The sequence below is a fragment of the Lissotriton helveticus genome, chromosome 10 (assembly GCF_964261635.1).
Source record: "Lissotriton helveticus chromosome 10, aLisHel1.1, whole genome shotgun sequence".
Taxonomy (NCBI): domain Eukaryota; kingdom Metazoa; phylum Chordata; class Amphibia; order Caudata; family Salamandridae; genus Lissotriton; species Lissotriton helveticus.
In genome coordinates this window covers 1119388275-1119405430 of record NC_136071.1, presented here as the reverse complement: position 1 = coordinate 1119405430, position 17156 = coordinate 1119388275, and the positions used below count along the sequence as shown (strand labels likewise).

Sequence of the window (17156 nt, the reverse complement as noted above, 5' to 3'; positions counted from 1 at the left end):
TTCTGACCTGTTGTGGCACTGTTTATGTCCCTGTTGTTCTGTCAGTTTAGTCTCTGCTCACCACCCCCATAGGCAGCCATCCCCAAAGAGGAACAGAGGAGGCTTCTGCTCTGGGGCAGTGAGGCCTGTGGTAGTAGGTAAGAGGAGGAGCAGGGAGGGTGTCAAGCTCCTCATGGGGACGTTCTGTTTTGCCGACACGCCCTCATCTGCAATAGAGAATAATTATTTGAAAAAGAGTTTTAAGGGGATAACAAGATCTGAAGTTCCCCAATTGTGCCCGAGAGACACTTGGGATGTGGAAGCAAAACTGGACATAGCTTGGGACAAAGAAGGATGCAGTGCTCAAAAGAACCTAATGATGGACGGTGTTGGCTACTGAAATCTGCGACGCACCTCTATACTTTGTTCATCATCTGTGTGTTCATCCCCTCTGAAATAGACATCATGGCTTGAAAGTGACTCTCAAGCATGAAACAGAGGATGTTTAGTAAATAGTTTCCCCCAAATATTTTGACTCTAGGCACATGTCTGTACACTAGTCACGTGGCAGAGATCATGTGCTGTTGACTTGCACCCTAGCCTGTTGGCAGGCTCCTCCACAGATCAAGCTCCATGTTGAGGATTGAACACGCCAGTCGACGCCTGCGTCAGTGAGTGCCTACCCGTGTGCTGGACAGGAAGGAGCACAGGTCAAGGTGGGCACACGCTAAAGTCAGAGCAGATATCTTCATATCGGAACATGCAGACTGGTGGCATGGCATGCATGCTGCTTACCGGCCCAGGGAAGAGACGTGTCCCCATAGAGGAAATGAACGTGGGCAAAAACATTCATGCACGCGCTCCCAGGGGAGTTAACGTGAAGAGGGGTGCGCGTGCCATGTCAGGGTGATTTGCGTTATATCTCAATCGTTTTTGTGCTGAATAACCTACAGCTTTAAAAGGAATTCTGCTTTTGGCAGCTAAGATAAACGAGGCAAGAGACTTGGCCACGATTTCTCAAGTTACAGCCATAACCCAGTAATAACTGCCTGACAAACGCACCACAAAAGCTGAGGTACGTCGCGCACCGTGGTGCGTGTGCTGCCGGCAGCATTATTTGCTTTAACATCGATCACAATAACATGAAGAGAATAGCCTGATGATGTTTGCATTTTCCCTTGCCACGCTTTAAAAGGGGAAATAGAAAACACTCACTATATCCATTCAGAGCTTCCACAAACCTCAATCCTGCTCATGTGTGCACTTAATTCAGGAATGTGACATAGCTGCCAAGGTTTATGATTGATTATGTGTGACATTTTTATACATTCTGTGTAATTATGAATGACATTCAACAACTTTGAGTGACACTTTCTCGTGAGCATAATCAAGCAATGAAGAAGAAGAAAACCTATAAATATCACAAATTACACCCATTGGAGCAACGATAAACTCTAAGAAGATCTTTAAACTGCTGTTAAACACCAGAAATGGAAGGGCACTAATGGGAGTCTGTCCGGGCTCTCCACTTGGGACCTCTGTTAGTTAAAGCACTGAACCAGAGAGCCCCAGAACTGAATCTTGGTCGGTGCAGTGGAGAATAGTGAGTTGTGTACGTTTGGTGCTACAAGGTCCCAGTCTGAGTGACATTCAACTGCCATATGACTTAAAATATAAAAAATTAGACCCCTTTGAGACATGAGAAGTTCTAAAGGTATCTTAGCCCTGCTCACGGTCTCAAAGAAAATGCCCCCATTGCACAGATCAGAAAGTGCACTCTTGCTGGACACACAGTTGCTACCAGCATTAAGCCCTCCCTGCAGTGCCAGGCTGCGGCAGAGAGCTTCTTTAGCCAGTGTTTTTGGACAGGAGTGCAAGAGAGCTTGCTGGCAGTGCTCCCGTAGTCTAAAACTGGCTGCAACTCACCGTCTCAGCTTTGGCGCTCAGCGTTTATTTTCAATAAGTAAACAGCTTGCCTCATAATATATTGCCCCGTCATATTCAGCTAGTCGAAGCAGAGCCTCAACATGGACTTTGTTGTCCCTTTCGGCATTATGATATAATTCAGTTGTGCTCCATTTAACCCCTTTCTTTGTATACTGACGAGGCAAACAGCTTATTTACCATTTAGGGCCAGATGTAGGAGGCCGAATACCGGTCGGTAACGGCCGATTTCGGCCGTTACCGACCGGTATTTGGAGTTTCAGATGTAGGGGGCCTTAAATTTACCGATTCGGTAAATTTACAGATTCGGTAAATTTACTGATTCTGTAAATTACCGAATCGTTAAATTTACCGAAACGCTAATTTGTGATGTAGGTGGAGCTTTAAACAGTGCCACAGGCCCTTAAGAATTCGTTATTTACCATCAAATACTTTTGATGGTAAATAACTAATTCCTGTGTACATGCACATCTGTGCATGTACACCTGTGCCATGTGACACACATACATGCCCTTAGGGCACACAAGCCTGAATCAGGGGTGCAACAGGGTGTCAAAGTGACACCCTGTCCCCCTTGTCAATTCGGTAATTTTACCAAATCGGTATTTACTGATTCGGTAATTGCCATTGGTTCCTATGGGCCTCATGGCCCATAGGAATCAATGGCAATTACCGAATCGGTAAATACCGATTCAGTAATTACAGAATGTTACAGATTCGGTAAAATATTCGGTAAAAATACCTACATAGCATTTACCGATTTGTGAATACCGAATCGGTAAAATCCGGTATTTACGAATCGGTAAATGCCATTTACCTACATCTAGCCCTTAGAGTGTCAAATGGTATTATGGCATTATGCTGGTCTTTAGAATTAAAAGTGTTATGCTATCAAAAGCTGGCACAAATTCTACAGATTTATGTCACTTCCGTTGGGTGTCCATGACGTGTAACACTGCCTCTGAGACAGCGAAGCTGCACACTTCTCTGGCACCACACAGAGGTCAGAGTTACCAGGATGATTTTGCAATGCAAATATAAAAATGTAGGTCCTCACTATTCCAGCGTACCTGTGTGCTACTAAGAAAAGCCAGCACTCTCCTTTTAAAAGTATTGGACCCTGATAAAAAAAGTGCAGGTACTCTCTTTTAAATTTAAGAAGTGCAAGTAAAGAATGAGTCCCTCCTCATTTAAAACACTGACCCTGTGAATGGAATGCCAGACAAGAACATTTCACTCGCCGAGGAAGAGGAGGTCACATTGATTATTGCCCGATCAGTTGAGATTGGCAAGGTCGCACGCCTGTACTGCCTCGAGACCTTTGAACTGAAAGTCCTGAAGCCGAGCACAGTATGGGTCGCAGAGCAGAATCTCAGCAGTGAAGATAATGACGGCTTAAAATAAAATAAAATTGAGATTTACATTACTGGACACTGCTGACAGTGGCAGTTTGGCAGAGCGGCCAGCGGCATCATTGGCATGAGAGTCTGCAGGCCCTAAATTTGACTCTGGCAGCCACGGCCGTGGTCCGGTCCAGACGTATGTGGTATAGTGATGGGTGGCTGCAGGCACCAGTTGTTGTAATACTTTATTCAATAAAGATTTATCATAAAAGTAAGTACATTTTCAATCATAAAACAACCATAAAATTCATCTGTCCAAATTTACAGCCAATAAAAACAATAAAAAGACTTATATACAATAAAAAGGAGGGACCCAAAGGACCTAAGGTATGACGGCAATACAATCATGTAAAACTAATCTGATTGAACTACAGTTGACTAGCTCATTTTATTCTTTAACAGCTTTGTACGTATCAGCCAGGCCTTTCCCAGGTACTTTGCAACCCCACATACAATAGTCAGAGATGTTGTATCTGTTGTAAGGATGCGCAGGGCCATCCTATATTGTCTGACTCCCAACTTTATACATACTGGTTTCAGCCATCTTATTCTGGCCCCCCTGTAAGCTTTACGGGCAAACAAAAAGTGCGGTAAGGACTCCCTAGGGCATGAACAAGCTGGACAGGTAGCTTCTCAGTAAATTCATTTAGTGGCAGTGTCCCGTATCTCAACTTTAAAAAGAGTGATCTATCTCCTGGGATTTTAATAAAATCTAAAAAAGGTTCAAGCTACCTAACCGGTCCACCACTTAGAGCCGTGTAATTCCTCAGCCTGCACCCAATCCCAGTAGATTTTCTTAACAGTTTGTTTGGGTGGTGGGGATTGGGTTATCCAAGATTCACCCATCCCCAGGTTTATGACCAACTATCTCAATTTGTTCAGCCACACGATCTTCTTTGAGCTGTTCAAATTGATAAGTTCGTCAAACACTACTGCATAGTTTGCCAATTCGGGTGTCCTTCTCAGGCGCACCCAAAACAATAAAGGGCGAAGGCGAACTATGTCTTTAATTGAGCGTTTACCCATGTCATGGAAAAGGGGCTTTAAGGGGGTTGAGAGTGGGAGGGAAACTAGGTCTCTCAAAAACTTCTTCTCAGCTCTGACTAAGTCCGTGGTATTCTCAAACCCCCACAATTCTGAGCCATAAACTGCAGAGGCCAGTGCCTTCCCCTCATATACCGCAAGAGCCGGGGCTATTGATCTGCTAATAGAGGCCCGCTGGTCTCTTAAAATTGCTCCCGACACTCTTTTGTGGTTAAGAAGCATTTTGGCCACATGGGAGTCCCATTTCATTCTGTTATTAACCCTGACTCCCAAGTAGTCAAATGCCTCCACCACCTCTAACGGAGACCCATTAAGGGTAATATTAATATTCCTTGATTTTTTTGACAGTGACAATACCATTAGTTTTGTTTTGGAGGTATTGATGATTAGACCCCGTTCTTCACAAAACAAACTAAATCTGTCTAACAGTTTCTGGAGGCCCAAGGGGGTTTTGGACATCAGGAGGGTATCATCTGCGAAGAGGAGGGTGTTTTCTCTCCCGCCAGGGCTCGGGCGTCGGCTGGGTCCTCTCTCAAATGGTCTACCACACCATTAACAAAGAGAGAGAACAAAGTCGGGGCCATCACACAACCCTGGCGGACTCCCCTATTCACAGGTACCCTCTCTGTCAGTTGTCCCTGACTCCCCCATCTGATTTTTGCATAGTTATCCTCATGAAGTCTCTTAATAAACTCGAGGAGGTATCGAGGGAAGCCCATATCCTGTAACACCTGCCAAAGCTTATTGCGGGGCACCAGGTCGAAGGCGGTTTTCAAATCTATAAAGACCAGATATAAACTGCCTTTCGCGATGGACACAGATTTCCAATATACCGCAAAGAATCTGAAAACCTGGCTCATCGTACCCACCTTCTGCCTGCATCCCGCCTGAAAATGTGTCAAAATATTCCCTTCGTCCAACCAGGACCATATTCTGAAGACAATGACCCCGCCTGCTACCTTCTGGACCTCATCGATTAAACTAATTGGCCTGTAGTTGGACAGGTCCTCTCTGGCACCTTTCTTGTGTATGGTTACAACTTCAGCTCCCTTCCACGACTCCAGGACAGATTGACCCTGCACAATCAGATTCATTAGAAGGGCAATAAAATTAGCCCACAGCATAGGGTCGTGCAGGAATAAATCGCCCGGCAGGCCATCCGGTCCTGCGGCCTTGCCTGGGGCTATGTTCTTAATAGCCAAATGTACCTCTTGGATTGTGAAGGGTTCTGCTGGTGCATAATTCTCTAAGGCTGGTTCTAATAGGGCACCTTGCGTTTGTTCCGATTCTATCTCGCCACAATACAGTTTTAAGAAATGGGAATGCCATTGCTGCTCAGTTATATGATTTGGGACAGGCTCTGCTCCCCTTCTATTGAGTTTGTTTATCAATTCCCAGAATAAGGTTGAATCCTTTAAGTGGGCCGCTATTTTAAGCTCCTACCAATGTTGTTCCTCCCAGTTCCGCCTAGCTAGTTCTACGGCTGCGGGATCTTTTTTCCGGAGGACTATGGTTATGGCCTTTCTCTTTTTCCTACACAGGGGCGTATACCATAAGTTACCACTTTTAATTACTTTGCTTTTGTGCCCTCTGGACTCCATAGCAATAAAAAAAGAGCCCAATTTCGTTATTAAACTCCTGTAAGATCGCTCAATTGGAAACCCTGCTCATTACCCTGGGCGATGTTGAGCGATGAAAGTTCTATGCTCTTTAGTTCAACTAACTCTCTAATACTAGTCAGTATATCCTCCTGACATGCAACCTTATGCCATTTTAGTCTGTGATTGCAATTAGATGGCACTACCTCTTTTGTTTTTAATAATATTGGATTTGATACTTTTCCAGGGCATTAATTTGGATCGCCCGAGGTGACCATTTCCGGATTGGCGCCAAACTCAGTGCAGGGATAGACTGTCTCACATCATTTTCACTAATTCCCAAAAAATCTTCCTCACTTAAGGGTTCATATGTGCAATTTAAATCACCTCCCACAATAATATTGGACAGGGGGGAAATACCCGCTAATGCTGTTTCTAGCGATGCTATGGTGGCTGAAGTTTGTGCCCCTGGGGTGCCTCTAGCATACACATTGACTAACTCCACATTATTGCCATTGTGAGGACCTTTAAATGATAAGTGGAAGATGTCATCGGAGGGTGAGTTATGCATGCAAATATCCCAGTTCAGAGGCACGCTAACCCATATATGGAGGCCCCCCGATGGTCGACCCTTCTCTAGGCTTGTCGCTGGAATAAAGTAGGTTGTATACCCAGACTTATATAAGGGGATCGTGCTCCAAGTCTCCTGGAACATGCAGACCTCGTACTTATTGATGAAATCATTCCATTCTGGAATTGCCAATTTCTTTTGGAGACCTGCTATGTTCCAGGAGAGGAGCTGGATCACTCTTGGATTTTCTTCCTCAACCCTGAGCAGACCCTGATTATCCAGACCCGTCATTTCCATGCTATGGGAACTTGGAATTGCGCTGATTGCGCGAGTCAGATTCTCGAGCTCGAGTGGACCCTGTATATCCAAACCCATCACTTCTGTGCTAGGGGGGCTTGGGGTTGCACTGATTACACAAATCAAGTTCTCGAGCTCGCCCATATTGTATGTTTCTACCGGTCGGTTCGGGTAGGTATCCTCGGATAGTCAATCTATTCTGTTTAGTTCAGAATCATCATGCTCCCTATCTATAGACCATAGTGGCAAACGTCTGATTTGGATATTAGAGTGATTTGGGGAACATGTACGATACTCTAATACCACCAAGTTCTCCGCAATTACTGCGTTGCATAGCTGTACTTTAATGCAATCTGTGTGGGAGCTAATCAATGACAATCTTTTTACGCCAATCATGTCATCCCTGATAATTGATCTGCATCCCCTCACATGGCGAAGCCAGTGGATTGCTTTGTTGTGAATAGATTCACTGCTTTCATGACCAGCGTCCCTACTAAGCTTTGGAACCCCGGTCATGTAAACAATTGCAGTTGAGTTTCTGTGGGCGATGTTTTTTGGTAGAATACTCGGAGGCTCACCAACACTCTTCATTTTTTTAGTCATAGTCGTGCAACTGGGATCTATTTTACTAGGGTGGGGACTCATAATCTTGGCTGGTACTCCCCGTGATTTCGTGATTTCTGCATAAGAACTAGGGCTGGGCTGGCCAGCGGAGGTATTCCTGCCAGGTAGTGTTTGGGCCGAAATTCCTTTCGATGTAGGCCCCCCTCCGGTCTTAAAGTTAAGAAATGGAATTTCCCTTGTATTTGTTACTGTAGCCGGTGTGGGTAGTGTTAGGGATTATGGATCTTTGGCCCTATGCAATTCCCCTTTCTGTGTTAGTTCCTTCAACGTTTTCTTTATGACGGACAATTCCAGCTCCAGATTTCCCATTTTCTCCAAAAGAATTCTATTGGAGTGCAGGCATCTAGAGCAAGCCACAAGACCATCACAACTTGTCTCTGGTTCCCTGGTGCTTTGAGTTAAGACTTCAATTAGATCCCCTGATTCCCCTTCTAGGACAGCAAATCTGTTGGAACAATCAATTCCTTTCTCACATGATACCTCATACAAGTCCCCCAGGTTTATGCTCTCTAGTATCCTGCTAGGGCAGTTAGACTTGATAGGGGAGTTGGTCCTATTTGATGACTCTGTGGGACCTGTCACAAAGGGGTCTTCAGGGGAACTATGAACTTCACAGATAGGGGAGGTAAGTGGGGGTTTTCTATTAAAGATTGCAGGGGTCACTTTCCTCCGGTTCTGCTTTAAAACCTCGGTCAGGGGGTCAGAATTATTCGCCACGTTATTGTTGGAATTCCCCACTAAAACCTCCTCACATTCACTGACAATGGCTTCAACTCTTGTGAGGACGCAGTTAGCGGCCGCATGTGGAACCTTTTTTGCCTTTTTCCCCTTTTTTGCATGTACAGGTGGTACTCCCCCCTCCATACACTTTCTTTTACCCATTCTTATCTGAAAAATTATAAATCAATCGCTCCTGGACGACTTGAGACGCTGGGGGATACACTTTATAAAAACAATTCAGCACAAGGGTGCAGTGGACACCGAATTAATGGCTGCAAACCCCTTCCAGATCCCCACAGTACCTTTTAGTCCTTTAGTCCTTATATTCCAGATGTTAGAGGGGGGCCCTGCCCTGCCTTATCCTGCCGATGACAGGCTAAGACAGGCCCGCCCGTGCGCGTCCCGCAAAGCGGAGACGTTATCCAAGGATATAGTCAGTAAGGGCGGGGCGTGGGCCGCGAGCGGCGATGAAGGCGGTGTGGGAGGGGTGAGGCACAGCCCAGGTGAAGCAAACTGCTCCCTCGCAGTCAGGAGGCAGATCCAGGCACACGGAACCGCTGTGAGCGGCCCCACGCAAAGCGGGGGTTGCGAGCGGTGATGAAGGCGGTGTGGGAGGGGCGAGGCACAGCCCAGGTGAAGCAAACTGCTCCCTCGCAGTCAGAAGGCAGATCCAGGAACACGGAACCGCTGCGAGCAGTTAACTCTTAGTCTGGCACTGCAGCGGCCTCGGTCAAACTCAGGATTGGACTCAAGCAGCCCCTGATGAAAGGCTGCAGGCTGCACGCACCCTACTGGTCAGCGGTTCCAGCAGCGGCGAGCTCCATTCCAGCCTAACTTTACCAAACTACCAATAACTGCCGCCTGCTCACCCTCTTTCCTCCCCTGTCTCTTGACACAGACCGGTCCCTGTGACGTCAGTCCGAAGAAGTTGTTCCTGCTTCAGTTTCGGTTTCAGAACAGCGGAAAGTAAAGCCTTTTCCTGATCGCCGCAGGACGAAGCAGCCCTCCCCTCTTCAGTTTCACAATAGAAACAAGGTTTCTTCCACAGCTTGAACCCACTCTCTGCGAGTTCAGTTGAAATGAATAAACGGCAGTGAGGTCATTTATGTTAGTATACCAGCTTGCTTTTTATTCTTAGTTCTTTTAAGTATAACATTTTTCAAGTCTTACGTGTTATTTATTTATTTGTCTGTTGAATGTGACGCGCACCGCACAAGACTCAGAGGGTCGTCGGGGCAGGGTTGATTTTGCCAAGCAGCTGCGCAGCGTTTGCACTTCAAACGGCGCCTGCGCGGCACTGGCCCGAGGCTGCGGCCTTTATAATTTATTTGGGTACACTGACTGACAGTAGTGTCAGTGAGTGTCCCCAAATAAATGATAAAGGCCTCCCCAAGGGGCCAGTGCCGCGCGGCGGTCGCCCTCATTATAGTTCCGCCTGGGGCAGACCGCCCCCACCGCGCCCCGCCCCCCAGCTACGCCACTGCATGTGGTTTATTAAGCAGTTGTGAACGTATAGCCATGAAATATTTAAACATGATAAAAATTGTCCCATATCTTAGTGCATTAAATATGTTCAACAATTAGGGCCCCATTATGATGACGGGCGCCACCCTATCGGAGAACGGGACCGCCCGCCATAAGGGCGGGGGTCCCGTGGGGGGAATTAGGATGTGCCCGCCACAGTGGCGGGCACATCCTGTAGTTTTAGCATTGTGGCGGGCGGTGCAATCTGCACCGCCCGCCACAATGCTAAAAATGCTTTTTCGCATTTGCATATGCATATGTGGGGGGGTACCATAGGTACTCCCCATGTGCCCCCCTGACAGTATCGCCAACCTGGGGGCCCTGCAGGGGGCCCCCGCAGCAATCGCCGCCTGCCTTTCCGTGGCGACATTGCTGCCGCGGAAAGGCCCCTAATGTATGCCATCGTAATATGGCTGGCAGTGTCCATTGGACACCGCCACCATATTAATCTATTACCGCCGCGGTCGCAGGGCCACCGCCACCCTGGCGGAGGCAATCCGCCCGATATCCTAATGGAGCCCTTAGGGCCCCATTATGATGACGGGCGGACATTGTCCGCCCGCCACCCTATCGGAGAACGGGACCGCCCGCCATAAGGGCGGGGGTCCCGTGGGGGGAATTAGGATGTGCCCGCCACAGTGGCGGGCACATCCTGTAGTTTTAGCATTGTGGCGGGCGGTGCACTCTGCACCGCCCGCCACAAGCTAAAAATGCTTTTTCGCATTTGCATATGCAAACGTTCATTTCTCAAAATCCACTGGAGCACATATCTTGAGACCTAGCAAAGGCACATCGGGCAAACAGTCTCTACAATTTTGCCAAGTTTCATAGAAATCCATTCAGTCGTTCGAGCTAAAAGTGAGTCCAACCGCCCTATGGAAAACTCAATGTTAAAAACACGTTTTGGGACCCCCTTTTTTCTCGGCCCCCGCTTGATGAAACCCCCCCAAACTTTCAGGGGACGCTCAGAAACAAAATGTGCCATTTTCCTGAAAATTTCAGCCAATTCCGTCCATCAACGCCAAAGTTATTCAACATAGAATTTTCAGAAATCCCTATTCAAAAAAATCCTAACTATATATACCTACTGGCGACCGCCAGTAGGTAATACATATATATATATATATATATATAACATTTCTATGACAAAATGAAACCCCTCATTTTGTTCCTTTTCAAATTAAATGTATTAAGTGTTACCACTTTATTCCAATCAAGATGACTTCAGGGGTGCCATACTTTTGTCATAAGTAAGACTGTTGGCGTTCTAGTTGTTCTTTAGAACACTCTGGGACATTCTGTCATTGGGCTATAGTTGGGCTACATCTGGCTGATATTTGGGCTACATTTGGGCTCTTTTGTCTCTGGTGGCCATCTTGGGAGACTGCATATCAGAATTTTTTTAATGAAATATAAGAGGATTTGAGAAGTCACTCAAAATGTGCCCTAATTTTTCTTTCTTCAGCACTAATCATAATTTCTATGGCAAAATGAACCCCCTCATTTTGTTCCTTTGCAAATTAAATGTTTTAAGTGTTAACACTTTATTCCAATCAAGATGACTTCAGGTGTGCCATACTTTTGTCATAAGTAAGACTGTTAGCGCTCTATTGTTCTTTAGAACACTCTGGGACATTCGGTCACTGGGCTATAGTTGGGCTACATCTGGCTGATATTTGGGCTACATTTGGTTTTTTTTTGTCTCTGGTGGCCATCTTTGGGCTACATTGGGCTACATTGGGCTACATTGGGCTACATTTGGGCTCTAACATATATATAGCCCAATGTAGCCCAATATATATTTTTCAAAGTTAATTTTCGTAAAAACCACTGAAGCATATATCTTAAGACATAGCAAAGGCACATCGGGCTACCAGTCCCTACAATTTTGCCAAGTTTTGTGGAAATCCATTCAGCCTTTCGGCGCTAAAAGTGAGTCCAACCGCCCTATGGAAAACTCAATGTTAAAAACACGTTTTGGGACCCCCCTTTTTTCTCGGCCCCCGCTTGGCGAAACCCCCCCCAAACTTTCAGGGGACGCTCAGAAACAAAATGTGCCATTTTCCTGAAAATTTCAGCCAATTCCGTTCATCAATGTCAAAGTTATTCAATATAGAATTTTCAGAAATCCCTATTCAAAAAAATCCTAACTATATATACCTACTGGCGACTGCCAGTAGGTAATATATATATATATATATATATATATATATTAAAATGTACATGCCTTAAACAGAGGGGTAGAAAGAATTGCAAAGTTAAAGTACCCTACACACAATATCAGCTCTATCCATGATTGTAGCAGGAGCGCTTTATTAAATGATTCGGGAGAAAATAAATAAAGTCAAGGAAAAGGTGTAATGATTATCAAATTTACTTCAGTGTTCGTTCGAAACAAGAATATTTTATTAACCACCATTTGTTTCTGTAACTTCTGCAGGCAAGAAGGTGTTACGAGTGCCGTGTACATACCTATCGAGATCACAGTCCACAATGATGCTGGTGAAGACCTGATCTGTCGCTGCTATCAGCTCAATGACTATGTTGTCAGTCTTCCATCTCCCCAGTATAAGCAGGTTGGTATTGTATTTCATAGTACCGGATTTAAAAAGGCGAGAAGAGATACTTACCCTTCTAACTAACATTTATAGCAATTTTTCATATCGTTTTGTTTGTTAGATAACTGTTACAGACATGATGGAACTTGGTAAATGTTTGAACCTCCATGAAGAACGCTGAGATTGACTAGCCAATTGGCCAGCTTAACTAACTTTGATTTGGATATGACGCTTCTTTGGACAATTGTCTTATTTTGGCTAATACAACTAAAGTTGGCTTGTTTGTCTACTTTAGGAGGGGAATTTAGTAGGTGGCTTCTAGTAGCCTTATGACCAAAATGCTTCTTGGGCTTAACATGTATTAATGCCTAGATTTGTTTGCTAGTCATTCTGACCAGGTCTACTCTTCCTCATCTTAGTCTAATGCTAAGCCAGCCCACCCTTGGTGCTTCAAATGGAGCTTGGAATCCCAGAATCCTTTTGAGAATATCTTCGTCTCCACTAGACCAAAGTCTGTTTTATGTAGCGAGAGAACGGTCAGGGTCTAAGGACTATGGCAAGAGTGAGTAGGATAAAGAGAGATGAAGAATGCCAGTAAGTTATTTAGGTATTTGCTTCATGTTTTGTTCTAACCCCAGTTTGTGCTAATTAGGTACCCCAAAGGAAAACCTAATGTAAAACGTCAGGCCTCCACAAAAAACACTTTTCTGCATCAGTTTATCCGGTAAATTAATACCAGTGAGAAACAACTAGTAACTCATATCTCCCCATGAATTTCAGAATCCATTCAGTTTACCCTGTTCACCCTCTGTGCCACACTGCATGATTGGTAGGTTAAATGTGCTCTACATTACTGCCATCATAGATTGAGAAAATATCGACCAAAGAAGTTCTAATTAAAAAAAAAGTCTATTACTAATGATCACTCTTGCTCCTGTTTTTTTCCAAGTCATATCCTTGTTCTTTTGACACTCGCAGTTGAGCCAGCTTAGTACCCTCCAAATACCTTTTACTGCAGTCTGCAGGCTTTTGGAGCTGATACTCTTATTTTCTGCAGAGTATACTTTTACCAAAGCTAGATTTTGGACTGTTTTTACTCAAAGTTTTTCACTTTTACAACACTTCACTCTCCATTGATATCCTTGCGGGTTTCAACTTAATTTCCAAAGAATCACAATTTAGATTCTTACTGTACTGCTTTCTCTGAATTCACACAATATCAACAAAATAATCAGTTATTCTCTGAAAGGGCAGAAGTAGTTCAAAACTGTCAACATTATCGGTCACATAATTGTCTTGGAATGTCTTTGATATGATTCCTGGGCCTGAAAGAAATTCTGGGCCCCAACTTACTTGTATGCTTTGGTCTGCCCCAAATCTGTTCTCCAGTGTTATGGAAAACGCAGACCCAAAACTGAGACAAATACTTTGATGAAATGTATGTTGCAATATTCTAAAACCAACACTAGAAGGCAGGAGAGTGCACGGCAAGGGACTATACTCCAACACAGCAAGCTCAACCCGAAGTAACGTTTTCTAGATTTCAGAAGAGGAGCCCCTTTACTGAGTACCATCAGAAGGGCCATGGATTGTCTGAGATGTGAAGTTCTCCCAGGGAATACTTTCCCATTTATGATTCTCAGTGAAAACAGATAGGCCTTCTCTCTGGTCTGCTACTTTACTCACTGAGCAGCCAACTTTCAAATGTAACTTATTACTTTATGAAGGAAAAAGAAGTCCTGCTTCTGGTGAGACAGGGTTTACACCTATATGTGATTAAGTTCAGTCGTCTTCATTTTATGCATTTAGTACAGCATGAGCTCTGTTTCACACATGAAACTCCCATAATTCCCTGTAGAAGGGACATGATGGTATTCTGAAACACTTCCTGATGGTAGGGAGAATAATTTTATAAAGTGTAATGAGCAATAGAAATGGGTGGTATATGTGCGAAATCGATTGAAAGCGTGGACTTTTTTTACTCTTGTAAACTGTAAAATAAAGAGACTATAAAGGCACCTGCAGTGAGTAGTTGACAAGCTGAAACATTTTGAATGACTTGAGAGTGAACAACTATAGACCTACTTTATGAATCTTCAGCCTTACTTTTAGCTACTCGACTGCCTTCTGGTGAGATTTTTTACATATACTTGATTATCCATCAGCAAGTTACTAATATAGGTAGCAGTGCAGAACCAGTGAAATAGATCCCTTTGTTAAGACAATTCCTGGTCGAAAGAAGAAATAAAATAAAGGAATAGTGGCACTTGTTGTTTGGGGAAAGACATCACCCCTCTACAGCAGCCTCTCAGGAGAAGTAGCTCTGTCTCATCTGATTAGTAGTCTTGTCCAAATAGAAGGTCTTGCTTCTTGTGCCTTCAGTTTACCTGGCCATAGATCTCCCAAAGTATAAGCTGTTTTGTTTCTCTTCACGACGCAAGTCTGTCTAGGTTGGAGATATGCAAGCTCTGATATACAGGTATTCAGAAAATCTAAGCTATTATTCCAATTGGTGTGTTTAACAACCTCCGATATTGGCCTCACTAATAAAGAAAGATTTGAGCCACAACGTAGATGCTTCCTCTCAGGCCCCCTCAGGCACTAACTCATTCAGAATGAACTACCCACCTGATTTTTTACAAAAATAGAGCATATAAATGCAAACCCAACATTCTACGGAGCAACCCTGCAACCCTCATATCGGGCTCCTATTTTTGCTTCTCAGAAGGAGCTATTAAGGCAGATCTGATTCTTGACACGAGATGCACAGCGAAATGGTGGAACGCGTTTTATGCTCTTAAAGCTGTCAACGCCACACAAAACATACCATATGGCCTGAAACTCATCACATGTCTCTCACTCGAAGCGAAGGCTACCATATCAATTCACAAAATTGGTCTCATTTATATCCAAGTAGCTGACATTAACATACAAGCATTTAACTCACTTTGTAACAACCTGAAAAATCAAGTAAAAGCCTCAGCAAAACATCCTAGCTACCCGTCTCAGACTCCAACTTCTATCCATTACCTTAAAATGTCTAACACCAGCCAGAGAACAACACCGAATGGCAATCATAGCCCTGCAGTCTACACAGCTGCACAGAGACTCCTACCAGACCCTTCTGCACACATCCCTCTCAACCTAAGGAGCAAATGCTCAAAAACAGGAAGTGAGTGAGTGCCCAAAAAACACAGCCCCCAGACAAAAAGCAAATGTTGGAAAGAAAATCGCAGACCGGTCATGAATTTTTACAAACATTCACATAGTGAAAAGTGCCCAACACACAACCTTCCCGTAGACCAAATCAATGATAGCTTGCAACTACTCAGGGAAGACATTGAATGGATTGAGAAGATGGTCATCATACTTCTGCTCTACTTACTGTAGAGAAGATGCATGCACCCAACACCAACCGCACTGACTGCCTGTCTAGCAGAAAACTTATCAACAACAGCAAAATTCACTACCCCCCGATACAACAAGCTTCACCAGCTGAGAAGAAGAAAAAAATCTGTCATGCCTCAGAAGAAGAAATAAACCATCTTCTAAAATACTATCAGGGCACACAGAAAACCTCTATTGACACAACATCCAACATCCCGATCATCAAGACAGCCACCTACAAAAACCAGAGACACATCCTTAACGAGTCAATCACAGCAACCTGAGCTTGATCGCAACACACACAATGCCTACCACAGTAAATGCCAAAACAGTAATTACCTGAAATTCATGCTGCAAAATTGCAGATCAGCTGCAAGAAACAAATCTGATATATCAGATGTGATCTTATCGCATGACCTGGACATTCTCTTCCTAACAGAAACTTGTCAGAAGCCAATGGCCCCTCCAATTTTGGACCTTCTCATATCCCTGGATTTTATGTCTAGACCGCACATTGAAGCAAGAGGGATGTCTTGCCATAATTTAAAGAAACTCTCTTATCTTAAACCCACTCTCGTTAGAAAATACCTTCATGTTTGAACTCAGGTGAGCCGAAATCAAATTTGAAAAGAAACTGACAGCAAAAACACCCATTTCATACCATCCACTGGTTGACAACACTGTCTTCCTGGAGTAACTCATGGATACGATCACAATCAATGCCACCTCACTCTTTAATACAATATTATCAGGAGATTTCAACCTTTATTGTAACAATGACAAAGAGCCCATGTTGGCGGCACTCAGCAACATGCTCCTGGAACTCAACACCATTCAAGCATGCAATGGACTAACGCACAACAAAGGTGCCACAGTTGACCTGATCGTCGCTAAACCGGTATCTGTAAATATACTAGACATCACCCCTATAGACTGGTCAGACCATCATCAAATTAATTTCCAAATATCCGCTTAGGAAACAAAAATCAAAGGTCAAACGAGAAGGGAAAAAACATCGGTGAGGGATTACAACAGTGTAAACAGAACAGAACTGGCAGATGTGTGTCAAACCTCCTTGGCACCTTGTACCGACCAAACATCGGTCCAAGAACTGACGCATCTCTACAACAGCAGCATGATAGACATAGTTCAGATGGTTGCTCCATTACGTTTGAAAAGGCAAAAGAAAAAACCTTCATTACCGTAGTTCAACCAAAACATAAACAAGGAAAGAAGAAAAACTAAGACATCGGGAACAACTATGGAGGAAGGTCCCGAACATTTTTCATCTCGAACAGCTGAAAATCCACAGAATTTAATACAAAAAAAGCTACCTGGAAAGCCAAAACAACAGCAATCAGATCACAACTAGATAGAGTGTGAACAGGCCCATAATTGTAAACAGCTCAATGGACATCTGCAATGTCTTCTCAACTTTCTTTAAAAGCAAAATCGTTACTAAGAGCAACTCTGTTCCCAATCAAATGAGTGCCCTACCTGGGGAATC

The 17156-nt window shown here is 44.2% G+C and overlaps 1 protein-coding gene across 1 annotated transcript in view; it reads left to right on the top strand.

The window, feature by feature from the left end:
- The window catches only part of GGCT (gamma-glutamylcyclotransferase), a 124986-nt gene that overhangs the window by 91561 nt on the left and 16269 nt on the right, over positions 1 to 17156 (top strand). The window contains exon 3 of the mRNA XM_078663899.1: positions 12145 to 12280. Within this exon, the coding sequence (XP_078520025.1) occupies positions 12145 to 12280 (136 nt within the window). The remainder of the gene's footprint in view (positions 1 to 12144; positions 12281 to 17156) is intronic.